Source organism: Centropristis striata, chromosome 16 (genome assembly GCF_030273125.1).
Source record: "Centropristis striata isolate RG_2023a ecotype Rhode Island chromosome 16, C.striata_1.0, whole genome shotgun sequence".
Lineage (NCBI taxonomy): Eukaryota > Metazoa > Chordata > Actinopteri > Perciformes > Serranidae > Centropristis > Centropristis striata.
The window spans coordinates 11,864,745-11,883,209 of record NC_081532.1 but is presented as its reverse complement, the minus strand read 5'-3'; the positions used below and the strand labels follow the sequence as shown (position 1 = coordinate 11,883,209).

Below are 18,465 nucleotides of genomic sequence, written 5' to 3'. Positions count from 1 at the left end.
ACGTTCTGCGTTTGTGCTGTCATAAATAAAAATGTACAAATGTCATACCATCTATTCATATCTTTTCTTTAAAAAAAAAACATTTTTCACATTATACAAACAGTAAACAAAAACAAGTAATAAACAGAAAGCTAACCAGAAAAAAATAACAACTATGAGGTCATTTAATCAGGAAAATTTGCCAAATTCTAAATTTAAAAAATGTACCCTGTAGACAAAGTAATCATGACAATCTGTCTGATTGGATAAATAAATACACATTTTTTTACAGATATTTTTTCTCCCAATTCTTTTTGGAGTTGCAGTCTTTTGTTCCAATAAATTCCGGTCTCTGACATATTCTCTTTTCTGTGAACTTATTCAAATCCATTGATCAATATTTTAGCACATCCTACACAAAATATGCCTATCTGTTATTGTATTTTTATAGTATATTTTTTCATATTTTTATTGGACTTTTTTTTCTATTTTATGTTCTTGATTTTGCAGTACTTTGCCTGTATTTCTATTTCCTCTTAATATGTTTACCATAAGGTTTTTTTTTCAAGAATATATGTCTGTTGTGCAGGAATATTTGTCCAAGACATGTATTGTGTGGGTCTAACAAATACAGTCATTTACTAACCATAAATCCAACAAAGCAATATGTACAGTGACATGGAGTGGATGAGTGATAATGTGCTGCCTAGGTTTTGTGTTGTAGAAGCAAGGACACAGAAACAAAAAGACACAACACACAGGCTGTTGCTCTCTCTGGAGGAACTTCATCACCTGCATCTGCAGATGAAGTCAGGCACATGCATCTGAGAGAGCTTGTCCTGCAACAGAGCCAGGATGATAGAATTGAAGACAGAGCTGAAGTCCACAAACAGGATTTGGACATAAGTTCATAAGAAGTGCAGGTGCTGGAGGATGAAATGGAGGGCCATGTTGAATGTGTCGCATCCAGACCTGTTAGATCTGTAGGTGAACTGACCAGAACAAGCTTCCATCTTCATAGTTGTGCAATAAACAGTAGAATGCTACAATGCCAAACAAGGTTATTCTTCCTGTAGGCTTCTTTTAGCTGGTTATGTGATTGGCCACTGCATAAAATAGGTGTTGGTTTAGTAAAGCAGGTGACTGCTTTGTGTGTCATATTCCATGCTTAAGCACAAAATACACTCAAATAATAAACCCTGTCTTGTCTAACTTTCTAAAAAGTGGAATAACCTGTTAGTTGGATGTGGGGCAACTGACCTACCTTACACAGCAGCTGAATTCTCGCGATACGAGATCTCGCGAGAATCGTGCGGGACATTTACATTTCCTAGCAACGCTGCTTGGTTACAGGAGGAAGCGCGCTAACAGTGGCGGTTAGACAACAACAACATGGAGCCGTCAGAGGTAATTTATAAAGCTTTACTTCCTTTTTTTTGGTGAGAAAACTATTTTATGCAGCGTTTTAGTACATCACTTGGTTCGCTTACGCACGGATAAGTCTGAGAAACGTTTCCCCAACGCTGACCGTTGCGAAAAGCTTGCTAACAGCTAACCGCTTTGCTAACGGCTGACTTGCAGACGGTTAACCCTTTACGTCACTCCTTTTAAACGTCAATGTCGGACCAAATATTGCGTTCACGTTGTTAGTAATGAGGGTAACAAGGTGGAATATACTGCTACTCAGTTGCAAGTTACCAATTTGTATGTAGCACTAGCTTAACGTTACAAACAGGGAAATCTTCGCTAACAACCTGTTGCGCCTAACGCTAATGTTAGTTAGCCGACTTTTTGTTATGCATGTTAAATACAGTTAACTAAGCGATATGTAAGACAAGATAGTGAAATTATTCACGGGAAAGTAACTGATTGGCAACTGTAACCATCGCTATAAAGGCGGATTATATTAAATTAACTGGCCTTAAGCAGAGTTTTAATGCTAACAGATCAACATCCTGTTGCACCAGCTGTAAATTCAAACTTAAGTTCGCCGAATCATAATGTAAATCATTTGGGTTGTGATTAATGCATTTCTATACCAAAAGCGATTGCACTACGGACATAAGTTACAAAATAAATCTAATCAGTGCTGGTGAATAGTAAACTACATGTAATTAAATGTTTAACTACGTGTATCTGCAATGCAACTACATTCATGTTTACATTTGGCCATTTCAGTTTATTAATCCCAATTTGGACTGTTAACTGTAGTTGTTACAGTAGCCGTGTCACGTTAATCACAAAAGCAAAGAAGTAAATTAAATTAAGTTTGAAAAATGGTGTGAGACATTTTCCAGGATGGATTAGTTTATATGTAGCATAGTCTTCTCATCTACCAACCCTAGTCTTTACCAGCAGATGTTTGCAGCCTCCAGAGAAACTGTTCAGTGTACACAATAGGTTACTCAGCTGTGTTGAATGGCAAAAGAGGAAAGAAACCATGAATTCATCTGTTTGGTGATTTGTTTCACAGAGGGTGGCAGCAGCTCCCCAGTTGCCAGCAGCTGAAGATGTAAGTCAGTCTGCTGGACAAACATCTATAAACCAACTGGCAGCTCAAAATCATAGATATGCCAGTCAGGACCAGAGGCAGCACAGACTGGGAACAGATGGCTGGGAGCTTCAACAGTTATTAGAGCGTTCTTTTCAGCCAGGTACGTACATTAAATACAACAATAATTTTTTCTCTTGTTCTTTTTTGTCATAATGTTACATAGTTAAGATATGGTGATTCAAAACAAAACGTGTTATTGGAAATCTGTGGATTTGACTCAATATATGCACAGTACATTCCTTTATTTCACTTTATACTTTATTACCCTTATTTTCACCTTGTGATTTTATGATATTTGTCTTCATATATCAATTTGTGTAGTTGAATAATTATCACATTGGATGTCATAATGATGGAAAGTTAAAAGCAGGGATGGTTTGCATACGTAAAGTTTCTAGGATCTTTACTTAAGTTTTAAGTTGTAAACCTGTTTATGATGCCTGTGAATAACATTCAACATTTTCTGTATCTTCAGAGTTTCAGGACAGTAACCTGTCCCCAGCTCTTTCCCTGTTGCCTGTAAACCCTGGAGTGGAACACAACTTCACTGAATATTCTTTATTCCAACAAAGTGACAATGAATTTGCCCCTTTAAGGTAAAAAAACCCAGTTAAAAGTAAATTATTACTTCTTTAGACATAGTTTTCTACAGCACATAATTTGAATGTTAAGAAGTTTCTAATTTTGTTTATTTACTTTTGAAAGGGCGTACCCTGATATTTCCGTGGCTTCAGAGAGGTTTCATTTTCCACCCCTGGATCACACCAACCAGGCCTCTGAGCTTGGCTCACTGTCCCAGCACCCTTTGGCTCAGGCAACCATCCTGTCTGAAGAAGGAGTGAGCAGCTGCTGCTCTTTATCCCAGCACAGTTTGTCACCAGGAGACGAAGGCAGACAAGAAAAAAATGTTAATTCCCAACTGACTGCCACCACTGACAGACGGGAAGTACCATCCAGAGATGATAAAGGTAGCAGAGAGAGGGACTCGGAGACACAAACTGACCCACCAGACAAGTCAGTAGAAGAGGATGCTGGAGATGAGACATTCTTTCTAAGTAAGGATATTCCTGCCCAGCATCTTCTCGCACTTCTTCAGAAAGATATTGGCATGCCAAGCAGCAGTAGTAGTGCTGTTTCCTCTGCCTCTGAGACCTCTGTGAAAGTTGCTGCATCTTTTGGCAAAGAGTATAGAAGCAGTAAAGTTTGTAAACCAGGCATTGACCAAAGCATGGTTATAAGAGAACTTCCCCCAGGTGAAGCTTCTCTTTCCCCGCAGCAGACGCAACAACCTGACAGAGATGTATCCCCTGGCCAGTCACCAACATTATCGCTTGAGGTCTGTAACATCACCATGGGGTCCCGCAGCACTAAACCTGATGACAGTAGCGAAGTGTTGCACAGAGAGCTGCTGTCTGAGGCAGAGAGGCGCAGCAGCAGTGATGCTGAATCTAAAAACCAACAGCGGAAAAGTCCTACACCACCATGTCAGTCTCTCACACCATATCCCACAGGTACGTCTGAAGGAAAGCCAAGTGTAACCAAAACAAATTTGGGTCACTTGCTACGGACAGGACCGTTTTCAGCAGGTGTTGAACGGCTTCACAGAGAGCAAGACCTCTGGTCCTCAGGGAATCAAACAGGGGTTGATGGGTCTTACCTGGGTTTCCTTCCACAGTCTCAGTCCACTCCAGGGGTTTTTAAAGCCCCACCCAGATCCAGTGCCAAGGCGAAAGTAGGGCAACTTTCTGCCATAGAATCCAATAAAGAGAACTCATCTCAGTCAAACACAGGGATCTCTCCACAGGTAACCGTTTCTGTGGCTGATGTCCATTGCCAAAACACAACAAATCCAAGCCAAGAGGAGGCTTCTTCTTCAAAAGTCCAGTCTCTCCCAAGTCTCAACTATATGCAGAAAGTAGACGCTTGGAGGGCAAATCAGAGTTCAGGCAAGACTTCACTATTTGATAGTTTGGCACTTCAAGGATTTTCTGGCACCTCTCCTAAAAAGAAAGCTTACGATGCAGTATCTGACTCCCTGAATCGCATCCTGACTCAGCAGGCGAGGAGTTTACAAAAACCTGCTGTTTCAAGTGCTGCCAATCAGAACGTTACACAGATCTCTTCCACGGCTCCCTCTGGTTCATCTTCTCCAAGAAGAGGGGAGGCAGTGGGCAGTGCTCCAAATGAACAAGATAACACTGGGTCTGCCACAAGACCTTCTGCCTCACCCATTGGCAGGTCACAGTCCCACTCCTCTCTAAGCACTGTTGTTATGTCGGCCCAGAAAAATCAGCAGAAAGAAATACCCGCAGAAAGAGAGAATACTCCGACTCAAGACGATGTCCAGCATCAGCCAAGCGACACAGTACAACCCCTACCTCGCATGAGCCTCAGTCAGTTCAGTGATGTGTCACTTGATCGAGATTTGACACTCTCAAGTTCCCAAGATAGTTACAACAGTGGAGTTAAATTGGGAAATTCCATAGGGGCGTCTTCTATTGTCAGCCTTGAGGCTGATAACTACGTCCCGTACTGGACTTCAAAACTGTCAACGCCACCACCTCTGCCCAGGCCGCGAGAACTCAACATTGAAGATCGAATTCCGGTAATTAAAAAAATGAACATATTTATGATTACATAAGCATAGAATTTCCTCAAAATCAAATTTAAAATGGGTTTAGAACAGGAAACTTGTATGATTGTAAATGCAGATTCAGATTCAGTAGAAGGTTAACAATTTTGAAGTTGATTTATTTCAGTATGGACAGTGTAGGCAATTTGGGTGAAAAAAAAACCCACCATAAGATTTGTTTTGCTGATTTTTATATATATATATATTTTTTCTTTTCTTGCAGTTGTACCTGCATAACCTGGGTATTGACCAGTCTCCCTCAACAATCTTAACTCCATTCGCACCCAGAGGGCCAATAAGAGAGCCTGAATTCTCTCCCACTGATCTCTGTACAATTAAAGGATCTATTGGAACCCCAACGAAGAGCACTCAACCCTCTGAAGGTACCTGAAAAACGTACACTCTAAAGAGAAAATATAACTGATACTTGAAGAGTAGAATTTTCATAATAACCTATATAAACCATCATATATTATGTTTTAACCATCCACTTGAAACCACTTGGGTAGGTTGGGCTAAAAATCAAAGATCTAGGGGAGTATCTAAAGGCTAAATGTAATTTCCTGTAGTACACTGTGTACATATGTATACAGTGTAATACAGGTACAGGTACAAAAATGCTCTCATGTTGTATTTTTCAGGTGGAAGTCCCCATAAAGCAGATTTTTCCAGGTGCAGCATTCTTTCAGTGGACTCCAGTATATCCATACCATTGAGCCTGGACAGTCTAGGTCCAGGTGTACCTGTGCCAGAGCGAACCAGGCCGGCTTCTCCTTCTTCCGATACAGAAGCTATCCAGATTGAACGCAGACTGGCACCCTCCTCCCTCCCTGATGAAGACTCTTATCCTTCCACCCAGCGACAGCACATGGACAGCAGCTTAACCAGCAGCCAGAATACCATCCAGCCTGGAGACAGGTTTGGCTCTGACTCCTCCTTAGCAACCAAGCCTAGGTGTGGGGATAGAGATTTGGAGTCACCATTGCAAACGAGCCGTGGTTTGGAGCAAAACGCAGAAGATTCTATTGTTAGCTCCAATGCCTTGTTGGAGATCCGTAAACTTCTCTCTCAGGCGGGGAATGTCGTAACTGCAGAGTCTTCTGTAGCTTCCTCAGCCTCAGCTTCAGCACCTCGCCTTCTCTCTGATGATGACATCTTCCTCTCCCTGAAAAAGAAAACCAGCAGACTTCAAGACTCTTCATTCTCCTCCACTTCTGCGACTGATGATCCCAAAACTCGATCCACCTCGTTGTGGGTCCGGTCCTCCTCAGACTCCATGCTGACCTCAGAGAGACGCAGAGAAAACTCTATTGGAAGAGAGAGTTTGACTTCATCGGGGCAACCTAATTATCCATCCACACAAGCTCTTTTTGCTGCACCGACAACAGGTGCATACAGAAGGCCACAATATAGCACTGTTAGTAGAGGTACAGGCTCACCCCTTATCCTCTCCCAATCAGCTCGGCGCGCAGAGCCTGAGGGCTGCAGTGCTGCTCCCCCTGACAGTACAGTCCCTCCACAGCAACCAGTCATCAAGCCATTACCAGTTTTAAGTACCCAACAGCTCACCTCAACTCCTACAGACACAGCAGATGTCATAGAGGAGGAAAAACGGACTGTACTGGTATCTCCTCCTCAGAGCAGCTCCTCCTCACCAGTCCTGGAGGACAGTGACCAGGGAGTGATCAGTGATGGGAGCAGTGAGAGCTCGCTGGCTGTCAGAGTGGCCAAGTTACTGCAGAGTGAATCTCCATCCACCATGGTGTCCAGTACACCCAGCATCACTGACCATGAGGAGAACAAAGCCAGAGGTAAGAGGATTCACATGTTAAAATTTTACAACCTAATCATGACATAAAAAAAAAATCTAAATCCAATTCCCTTTTAAACAACTCCTGCAGCATAATTTACTTTCTTGTGGTCCATCTTTTTGCTTTGGTGGTTCCAAAAAGTTATGTTTCCCCAAAATACAGGTACTATAGGTACACTGACTCATTCATCACACACAACTCTGTCAAGCACATGTGCAGGCGTCTGCATTGCTTCGTACAACACTGTCCTCCTTTTCCTCCATGAGTTATAAAATCTCCCAGCTCAGCTGTGTCCTGGTATACTGTTAAATAAACATCTTGAACAAATAAACTATTATCTGCACAAGGCTGACAAGGTTTCCATGTTGCAGAGTGGATTAAACTGAAACTATCCGGACAGCAGTGTGAGCCTCTGGAGTTGGACAAAGAAGACAGAAAGCGGATTGAAGAGATAAAGAGAGAGCTGCTGTTGAAAAACCCTTTACAGGTAAACCACTGATGAAGATGGTCTATATGAATACACTTCACATATAGCAATCAGTCATAATAGTAAAACTTTAATTTGAAGCTATTTACTACATTTATAAAGCACTGTACATTTTCCTTTAATTTGTGTTAAAAATTATGTAAATAATGAAGGAAAGATTTTTTTTGTCATTTTGATGTCTGCCTCCATTCTCTGGACAGCAGAGGTCTCATGCTTAAGGTAACCAGTGTGTTGCAGGCATGGTGTGTGAATAAATAATAATAATAGTTATGTTTCCAGTGCACTGCAAAAGGATTTACTTTGGTTGTTTGTGGTGGATTAATAATTCACAGCATAACAAACTAGGATCTTGCCATGTCCCATAGTATGACACAGACCTCTTGTCTTTTTGCTTCTTCTTTCAGAGTCAGGGGAGCACAGATACAGAGAGCAGTGCAGCGTCCAGTCTTAAAATACAAAGGGGACAGGATGTGCCTCAGCAAGCAGAGACCTTCACTGCCTCTGGTGTTCCCAACAACCAGCCATCCCAGCCACTGCAGGTCCTCGGCACAGATCTCTCTGACTCCAATGTGCAGCTTTGCACAGATCTAGAGGCTCAGATACGTGAGATCGCTGCCAGAGAAGGGGTAACGATTCCTAGGACAAACCTTCAGGCCGTCACATCGATCACCATCGCCACCCGCAGGCGCTCCACCTCCCCCTCTCCCTCCACGTCGCCTGCACCTCCTGTCAGTCCGGTGCCAGAGCTGCTCCACCTGGCTGAACTCTCCACAGGAGCAGTCAAACTTCCTAAAACTACCAGGCAGCTTCCCCATACCATAGATGAAGATGATGAGGCAACAAGGGAGCCAGACTCTATGTTTGAACCAAGCCAAGACCTGACTTCTCCGTCAGCCTCGGGAAATCAGAAGAGACAAGATGCCGTAGGAGGCCAATCTGAAGAACCTCCCCCTCCCTCACAGGGTTTAGGTAGAGAGGATGGGATGGAGAAGGAGGACAGCACACAGTCTTTCAGGCGAGACGACGAATTATTCATCGAGGACAGCTCCGTTTCTGGTGTTGGTCACATAGCTAAACAGGCCACAGGTTCATCCACACCTGAATCCCCAGCCAGGACAGGTCATGTCTCACATGTCCATCTCACTCTGTCCCCCAAAGCCACTGATCAGAGTCTGGCCACTTCTGTCCACCCCAGTCATGCTGATGCTGTTATGGGGCTGCCACGGAAAGAATTTGTCCCCCTCAGACACTCCTCTTCTGCTGCCAGCAGTCCAGACGAAGGTGTTGGGTTGACCAGTCCACCAGAGTGGTATGACACCAGAGAGCCAATAAGACAGCGGGGGCCTGAAAGACCGGAGACCTCCAGCCTGTTCATAACCTCTGTGCCTAAGGGAAGGATGACCTCCACATCCACACAGTCCTTGACAGCATGTCACAGAGTTGTTGTGTCACCAAGACCCATAACCACTGAAACACCAGGTAGGCTTGTTAAGACATGTACTTATATAATGTAATTATAACAGTATATGATAAAGAATCTATTTTTAGTTCTGTAACAGGATACTTTTATAGTTTTATAGTAGTTTTATAATTTTGCAATATATATATATTTTTTATAACGTTCTTTCTTATTTTGATATTGTTTTTTTCAAGATTGCACAAGAAATTTAGGCAAATTACCAAAGAATAAAATTTAGGAAAGTGAAGAAAAAAGTAAGGGAATAAATTAGATTACCTGATAATAAATAAATATCATTAAAAAAGAAATAATAAATACATGCAATATAGATATTCTAAAAAGTAAAGATCCACAACAAGTCAGGTCCTTAACATATGCAATAAATGGAGACAACACTTAAACACTATTAAACTTGTTGTAAGGCCCGCTCAGTGTTTGTCTTACTTTCTTGACCTTTTGCAAAGACAATACCTCCTTAATCGATCTCTTGAAGGGGGGGTGTTTGTTCCAATTCAGTGGGTAGGGTTCAAGAGATGAGGAAGTGTCAGGACCAAAACATGTTGGTTGAATTGAATGTTCATTCTTACCTTACAGCAGTGCCAGTTCTGTTGCCTTATAAACCCCGTGGCAGCGAGGAGCTCTTCTACGTCCCTCAAACAGAAGCTGACGTCTCCTCCACCGACCCTTCTGACACGACCATGGAGAGCTCCCACACAGGTAAATTAGCCCCAAATGTTTTTTTTTTTATTTTTTTGTTTTTTTTTACAGTTTTTTCAATTACAGAAACATTCAAACATGGACTCCATTAATGTAACATTTCTCGCTTTCCCTTTCTCCATAAAACCTTTTTATTCTTGTGACTCATTTGGTTGTCAATCCACTTATCTTGTAAAAGACAATTAAGCATTTCTTATTTCTATCACCATCACTCCTTTTGTCAAATATCATATATTTCATTCACAATTTTCAGCCATCGGTCTTGTGTTGGTGGTTTTGCCTTGTACCATCTCTTCATAATGGCCTACTTACAAGGCACTAACAAAACCTTGAGCAGATGTCAGTCTTCTTTTCACACATATATTTCCTGTCATAATACCAAAGTACAGCACTTGACATGACTTAGGTACCTTATAGCCCCAAATTTCTGATAACAACCATTTGAGTAAGTGGTATATTTTTTTTGAGCATCTTGGATCACATTCAACACTGATTGTAATTCATGAAAAACGTATGTTTATGTTAAAAATGTTTAAAATGATAACAAATATTGTAAGATAGTGTAAAAATGAATGCGATCTAATTGCGAAGAAATAGCATAAACCACTGTACCACAAGCACATGAAAAATGTATGCACTGAAGATAACTGGAGACAAATTGGTCTTGGAAAATAACTGGACAGCTTTTCCATTTTGCAATTGACTAAACTCAAATGTAGTTTGTAAAATTAAGGAATTTTTCACATTCAGAGGATTGAATTGTCAGTTGAATGAGGAGGTTTTGCTCTCATTTCCCCTGAGCTTGTATGGGCAGCAGCTGGTCTATTGTAACCTACACCAGGCAGTGCATTAATTATTCATGTTTAGGGGCTGAGTGAGACAAAGACAGAGCTCGGGCCCTGGCAGAGAGACAGAGGGAGAGAGTGGGACTGCAGACTGTATCTTTCAACATCTTGTGTTCATTCCTGACTAAAAATTAAGGATTCTGATCACTTTTTTACCAGTGTTATTCATCTGTCATCTCAGAAAGGAGGACCGTCTTGGTGTAACCTTCTCTGAGGAGTACTTGTCATGAGATAACAAGCCTCTTTTTAAAATTGTGACCAGGCTCAGACGACGCTGTGCCCCCACGCTTCAGCAGCGAGGTCCTCGGTCACCGAGACGCTGGGTTGGACCGTGGAGTCACCATCAGACACTCGGAGGGCATCTACAGCAAGAGGCTGAAAACAGCCACCTTCAAAATGCACGAGGCCGGACACAGAGGTGAGCTGAACACACAAATAGTCTGCATACTCTTTCAGTAGTATCATACGCATTTGAAAAAAAAACTGAATCTGTCCAGAAACTGCAAAATATTAACTTAATGTAATTAACTTAATGTGTTTATATGTCACTAAATTAACTTAATATAAAAGAAGCATTGCAAACACATACACTAATTGTTGAGATGGACACTGTTAAAGTGTGTTTGACACTGCAGATAAATAAAACTTATTTTGGGAAGAGGTAAGAAAAGATTATAAAAGCTTTCCTAATGGATCACATTTTTTTAAAGATCATGGTTTTAACCCACATACCACGATTAAATAAAAGTGGAAAAAAGTAATAATAGATCTTTTATTTCTGCATGGCAAAGTTTTACGAAAAAGAACGAAAACATAGCAAATAGTTATGTACATGTGTTTAAAGGAAAACAGGACATGTTTGAAAAGCTTTGGGGACCATTTATTGCTTTTGTAAAGCGTATATACTTGATAGATGATAAAGATGTGGAGGAATGGATACTCCTTCATGTGAACCTTGCAGCATGTGTTTTGTGAGCTCCCAAGACACTGACGCACAGTAGGATTATGAAAAAACAACTGGCCCGTCTTTCATGATAGTCAGTGGAAAGGTGAAGCGTGGGCCAAGGAAGGAGTACATTATATTTTGGCGCAGATCTGAATCACAGGGCAGATACCCAAATAAATGTTAACTTGTATTAACATTGTGGGATAAGGCATGGTCATTTATGCTGGATTCATGCAGTGTCCAAACCATTGGAAAAAGTAGTTTCTGATCGTATTTCATGGCTCACCCTATCCATTTACTTTGCTCTTGATTGTCATGCAAATACTGGTCACAGCTCTCAACTTGTTGTTTTAAAAAAAATACACATTTTCTTTGTAGCGTCAATGTTGGGAAATAAGCTACCCAAAAAGCAGCTTGTTCTTAGGGTTCTTTTTTTAATGCCTAATGATACTTTTGTTTACGCAGCTTTGCTTTGTTTTTCTGTATCTTTGTCGATGCCATGAATAATAAATATATATAAACATGTATTTGTATTATCCAAATTCAATCTTGCCACTTGTTACTCTTCATAGGTGCCTCTGTACCAGCAGATGGACCCTCACAAACAAGTGTGACTCCAAAGCCGTCCTCTCAGGTATCAGTTGCCTTTACCAGAGTGCCTCTATCGAGGGATCGAGAAGCTTCCAAGAGAGACCAGGGGACAAGCCCGGTGCAGTTCCCCAGTTATGATCAGCCAGAGCCAAACCGTGTGAGATTTCAGCCAGTTCTTGTGGACCTGGACTATGAAAAGGCGAGCCATCACACTGATCGAAGCTCTGTCCCTCAGGCAGGAGTGGAGAGAGACAGGAGCGACTCTCACCTCCCTCACCCCACTGCCCAGCAGAGCAGCAGCTCTCTGGATCAGCTGTGGGAGAGGTTCTGTGATCAGTGGAACCTGGAGGAGTACCGACCCACTACTGACAGAGAGACATCGCTGTTGGAGCGGCTTGAACGCCTCTCCCGTCTTATTCAGAGCACTGGAGGTTCGAACTGTTCAGAACTGCAAGAAGAGAGGCTAGGAAGGAGGGGAGAAGATGCTACAGGGAAAGAAAGAAAAAATAATATTGGTGAGGTGAAGAGGAGCATAAGTGGTGAGGCAAGAGGAGGTAGAAAGGTTAAAGGTGAACCGCCCATCCCTCATCAGGCCTGGACGCAGAGGCTGCAGATAAAGGAAACCACTCAACCTGCAGACGAGGACTCCTTCACGTCCAGCGTCTCTCAGGGCTCGTCCGAGAGTCAGTACCTCTGTCCTGCTGACAGAGACGAGTCTGAGACCATGTCCACCATGTCTGGCTCCATGTCCACAGTTGACACAGCGCGGCTGGTCCGAGCCTTTGGTGCTGACCGCGTCCAACACCTGAAAACGAGCTCCAGCCTCAGTAAACTCTACTCCACCATCAATAAGCAGAAAGAAGGGAGGGAAAAGAGGAGACAAAGGAACAAAGAGCCACCTCACGTCATCACCCTGTCAGAGACCACCGGCACTGATGAATCCACAGTAAGTGTATGATTACCTTGATTCTCTCTCATTCTGAAGTAAAGCTTCTGTCATATTAATGTAGAAAGTGCAGTAGCAGCTCTTTCTCTCCAAAGCTTGTGGATTTGAGAAAGCTTGAAACTTTATAGTTAGAACTTCAAAGATGTCAAAGCCCCTTTGTCATACATTGACCCATCTATTCAGTGGCTTGAGATTAGATAAACCTGTGATTTCCTGCTGCAACATATCAACATTTTTTTTCATGAAAAAATACATATAGAGCACAGGAACACAAATGTAGTGACTTCTATAATTCCATGTATTGATCAGCTCTAAATGCTCGTTGTCATTTCATCTGTCTTCAGGTTACTGCTGATTCTGCATCATCAACCAGCACTTACACCCTCACGTCACACCGCGGCCCCTCCAGGGGTCTGGTAGCTAAGAAGGCTGTAAAACTGGTCAGCAGAGGCATCCAGGCAGGTCAGTGCAGCACAAGAGTGTTTGCTGAAGTCATGACCTTTATGTATTTCTTACATTTGGTCTTTGATGTTGATGTTTACTTGATTAATCACTGATGTCTTTCCTTTGTCAGCAACAGACAGCAAATTTTGTTTGAAAAACTTGCATGTTATTATGTTGGAATATAGAATGAGCCCACAGCTTTCTAATACCTGAATTTGGAAAAAGAGTATTTGCAGATACAAAACACCTTGTCCACCTTGTAGTCCTGTAAAGAAAATATCCCAGAGACACTAACAGTCTTATTGTAAAACTGAAACTTTATTTTACCCAACACCACATCTGTGTAGCTTGTCCCAGCATGTTTATGGGGCAACACGTTTTTTGTTTTGTTTTTCATCACATACATTCCCACTCTTGATGTTCTGTTACACTGGTAAATCTCTGCAGTTTGACAGATTATCTGTTCTCCAGTTTAGTCAGGAGCCATTTTACACTCCTTTTCACTCTTCAAGAATTTAATTTACTTTAAAACACAAGCTGTCAGAAACTCCCATATGTTAAACTGAGCTTCATAAACACTTTTAATGCCGATGAACTCTAGAAGACACACAATAATTCAGCTTGAAGAAACTCATCAGCCTTACAAAATTAAGGCTACAAAAACCCCATAATGCATCTCTCTATCAAATCAATTTCCATTTAAAGAGTCTGCTGTTTGAAGTTTGTTTGTGTTCTACATTTACTTCAAACACATAACATCGTTGAGCATTAACGGGAATATTTTTGTTATCAGTTATAACAACTAATTTTTGTTTTTTAATAAGCAGTTTTTCTTTTTTGCCAAAAAGCTACAGATTTTTGCTATTCACAAGTGTCTAGCTCCCTCTTGCTGAGATGGAAGAATGAGACTATTTATTTATTTATTTATTTATAGGACGCAGATCACATTAATCAAGGTGACATTTTAACAACATCAATGTAAATGTGCTGAGGTTAGCTCAACAGCTAATCTGTAACCAATAAAACATGTTAACAAATGTGCAAAAAACATTAAACAAGGTGAATTTGCAGTTTGGTAACATTTTTCACACTGTTTTATTTTCCCTCAGGTGACCTGGAGATTGTCAGAAATGGGACTCGACGTCACACCAGAGATGTTGGAACCACATTCCCTTCGCCTGCTGAAGCCAGAACTTCCAGGCAGATATCATCTGCCTCGTCCAGCTTAGAGAGAGGAAGAGGAGGGCAGAGGAGCTCCTCTAAAAGCCAGGGGCTACAAAAACTGAGAAAGAGCAAGAGAAGCCTGTCCAAGACCTACCCCGAAGGTACGTCAGGCTGCAAATGAAGTCTCTGGGCTCTAACGTGTTCTTAGATTTTTCACATATATACAGTTCTCTGCAAAAATCTTAGGCATGTGAAAAAACAAAAAAATAGTCTAAAAATTTTGCTGGTTTGAAGAAAAAAAGGATAATAATATTAACAATAAAAATAATAACTTTATTTATATGGCACCTTTTAAAAACGTCAGTTTACAAAGTGCTTCGACAGAGAGCAGTGAATTACAACGAGAATGATGCCATAAGGCTAAAAACAATCCTTACATTGAAAGAAAAACAATAAGACAGGAGGAACACTCACAAGACATTCTCAGATACACAGAAAATAAAAAGTAAAAGGAGTAAAAAAAAGTGAAGAAGTAAAAAGGAGTGGTGAGATAGACGGCATTACATAAAAGCAAGTCTATAAAAGTATCTCCTTGGGCAGCCCGTTCCAAAGTCGGCTCTTGTGGAGAAAGCCCGGTAACCTTTGGTTATTAGTTTTGACTTCAGGTCAGGAGGGCGGCACCCGAGGATCTAAGGACGTGGGTTGGCTCGTATGGAGTTAATAATTCTGTTAAATAGCTAGGAGCCAGACCTAAAAGAGCCTTAAAAGTGATCAGTAAAATCTTAAAATCAATCCTAAAACGAACAGGGAGCCAGTGCAAAGAAACTAAATCGGGGTGACGTGATGTCGTCTGTTAAAAGCGGTAAGAAGCCGAGCTGCAGCGTTCTGAACCAGTTGGAGGGGAGAAAAGGATTTTGGGGAGATGCCGGAGAGGATGGAGATGCAGTAATCTAAATGGGAGAATATGAGAGTATGAATTACTTTTTCCAGGTCAGAGGGTAACAACATGAGTTTGATTTTGGAGATGGAGCGTAAATGGAAAAAACAGGACTGGACAACTTTTCTGATGTGTGGCTCAAAAGTGAGGCTTGAGTCAGATGTGACTCCCAGATTTCTGGCGAAGGGCTTTATGTTGGCGGATAGTGGACCGAGCTGATTTTGGAATTGATTAATCGTGTTTGGAGGACTGAACAGTATGATTTCAGTTTTAGAGTAATTGAGTTGAAGGAAGTTGTGGGCCATCCAACGGTTGATATCCTTCAGACAGTCGAACACAGCAACTAGGCTTCCAGGATCAGATGGTCTCAGGGGAAGGTATATCTGTGTGCACCAAATATTGATCTGATTTAGATTTTTTCTTCAGTTCACTCACTTTGGATTTTGTTAAGTGATTAAAAATAAAATATTAACATACATATTTTTGAAAGCATTTTTTCACACATGCCTAAGACTTTTGCACAGTAGTGTATATACAGTATGCTCTTTTATACCAGAGTAATACTAACTTCTAAATTTTATCCTTCCAGGTGTTTCATGGTTCATCTCTGCTGACGAGCTGAGGTCAGAGGCGAGGAAGGAGAACGAGCCCGAGGAAGAGGAGTCGACGTGGAGGCCAAGCACCGCCTGGTTTGAACCGTACAGCAGGATGAATCCGTGGAGAGAACCGCTGAGACAGAGACAAGTCCAGGAAGACAGAAACATACATCATGCTGAACCCGAGTTTGATCCAAAAATCAAAACAATGTCTTCTGGTCTGGCACGTATCTCTCTCCAGGTTGGTTTGTCTTTTTCTTTACAAAACATCACTTAATAGGACTTATTAATTAATTTATTAATGAACGTATTAATTAATAGGACAACTGTTTATTTAAATTTAAAAAGTGTGACACTGGATGTTTTTGACTCAAAGTGTTGTTTAAAAGACCTGTGAATGTTTTAGTCATCAGTACTTAGTAGTTGAATTTAAAATTAAATCAATTAAATTGAAATTGACTGAAATTGGGGCTTAGGGTTAATATATTTCCTTATTGCATTAAAGATGTAAACACTACATGAACAATCAAAGTAAAAACATCTATCTGTTTAACAGTCAAAGACAGAGAAGATGGGAATACACCAAAACTCATGTTAAGAATCAAAACTGTTGTAATTTTGGCAGAAAATTGTGTGTTCATGTAGCTAATAACATTGTTTAAAGTAATTGAGAAAATTACTTTTCTGGCCCTTTTTAATATAAAAAATGTTAGTGGACAATTTTCAAAGACGACAGTAAATACCCTTTTTGTGACATTAAAAACATCAATGTTCCTTATTCATCCTACAGGAGGCTCTTGAGATGCATCGTCCAGAGTTCATCTCTCAGTCCAGGCGCAGGGTTCAGCGCATGGCTCTGCAGGCGGAGGAGAGGAAGCTGCAGGCCGACTTCAGCAGAGAGAGAGACGATCTCTTCATCCGGCCAGGAGGAGCAGGGAGGCTACCGAAGCCTGCAGGTACTCAACAACAAACACCATGGGGGAAATGTGGGATCAAATCCACTGGATACTTTAGCTCATGGTGTCTTTATTTTAACTGAGCTGTTATTAATGTTCTGTCTTACAGCTACATATTTTTAAAAAACTGTTTATATGTTGTATGTTTAGAAACTGGGCTAATTATCTTTTCTTTTATCCCTGTGTTTAGGCACCGCTCTGCTCAGGAGGGCTGTTCCCAGGAAGGAGATGATACAGAGATCCAAACAGTAAGACTTTCATTTTATGTTTTATGGTTAGAATATTTAATCCTTCTTATTAATAAGTATCAATACTATAGTAATTCCTAAATCAGTCTGTGGCAATGTGCGAGGGAGTCCCTGACAAGTTTTCAGATTGATTATTTTAAAATGTTTAAAAAGCTTCATTGTTTCATTTTTAAATGTATATTAGTTCATATATGACATTCTTATCTCACAAATCTACAACTCTCATTTAATGTATTTGCAGATTCTCATACATTTCTCTTTCTTTCACATAACTAAGACTATAGAAGTGTAATCTATAGAAGTGTAATCTATAGGCCAGTTGACATACATGAGGGGGTCCCTGGTCCATTTTATCTTGTAAGGTCAACTGAAATGAAGTTTAAAACCTCTAGCCTAGGGTCTGTCTACCATACTAGACAGTGTAGTGCAATTGGCTAAACTGGTTTTCTAAGATTTTTCCAATTTGAACCCAATGCATGAAAAAAACCCTGAAATGAGTGAAAACTGCTTTTTTGGACATACTGGAATCAATTTAACATTGATATAAGTGTTATTAATGGTTAAATGCAAATAATGTACAATATTAGATCTTATTACTTTTACTATGGTAACATTTAGCTACGTTTAGGTATTATAAGTACTGCAATATAAAGTTCTTACTAATCAGTGGTACAGGTTTTGCAGAAAAGGTCTAAACTATGTAACAATGTTAAGTTTGGCTTTGCTAACTTTTTGTCTCAACACCCTCTTTTCTCCAGGATATATGAGAATCTTCCAGAGGTGCAGCGGAGGAGAGAAGAGGAAAGAAGAAAAGCAGAGTATCGATCTTACCGGCTGAACGCTCAACTCTACAACAAGGTAAAACACAAACTCTCTCACACAAAATCTACAAAACAAATATACTTGAGTCGGTTTTATATCACATATTTTTACCAGAAGTGTGAAAATATTTTGAGCTGATTTCTTGAGCTGTTCTCATTAGCCAGAGAAAAACTTTGAGTAATAAAAACAAATGCACAAACTTTTTTCTGTCTTTCAGAGAATCACTAACCGTGTCCTGGGCAGAAGAACAGCATGGCAGTGATCAAACAGACCTTGTAAACTTTTTTTACTGTATGATAAATCAGTGATGTGAAAAACATTTGTACAATTT

At 40.7% G+C, this 18,465-nt stretch overlaps 1 protein-coding gene across 1 annotated transcript; it reads left to right on the top strand.

Annotated features, from left to right (window-relative positions):
- Nucleotides 1-624: 624 nt before the first annotated feature.
- Nucleotides 625-18,453, top strand: alms1 (ALMS1 centrosome and basal body associated protein). The gene is made up of 18 exons (XM_059353573.1): nt 625-1,386; nt 2,453-2,633; nt 3,009-3,129; nt 3,239-5,138; nt 5,389-5,548; nt 5,807-6,976; nt 7,348-7,463; nt 7,868-8,942; nt 9,517-9,639; nt 10,747-10,902; nt 12,003-12,967; nt 13,312-13,429; nt 14,521-14,736; nt 16,102-16,349; nt 16,899-17,064; nt 17,255-17,312; nt 18,071-18,170; nt 18,352-18,453. Exons 1-18 carry the CDS (start codon nt 1,372-1,374, stop codon nt 18,394-18,396), a joined length of 6,933 nt encoding a protein of 2,310 aa, XP_059209556.1. The 5' UTR covers nt 625-1,371; the 3' UTR covers nt 18,397-18,453.
- The last annotated feature ends 12 nt before the right edge of the window (nt 18,454-18,465 follow it).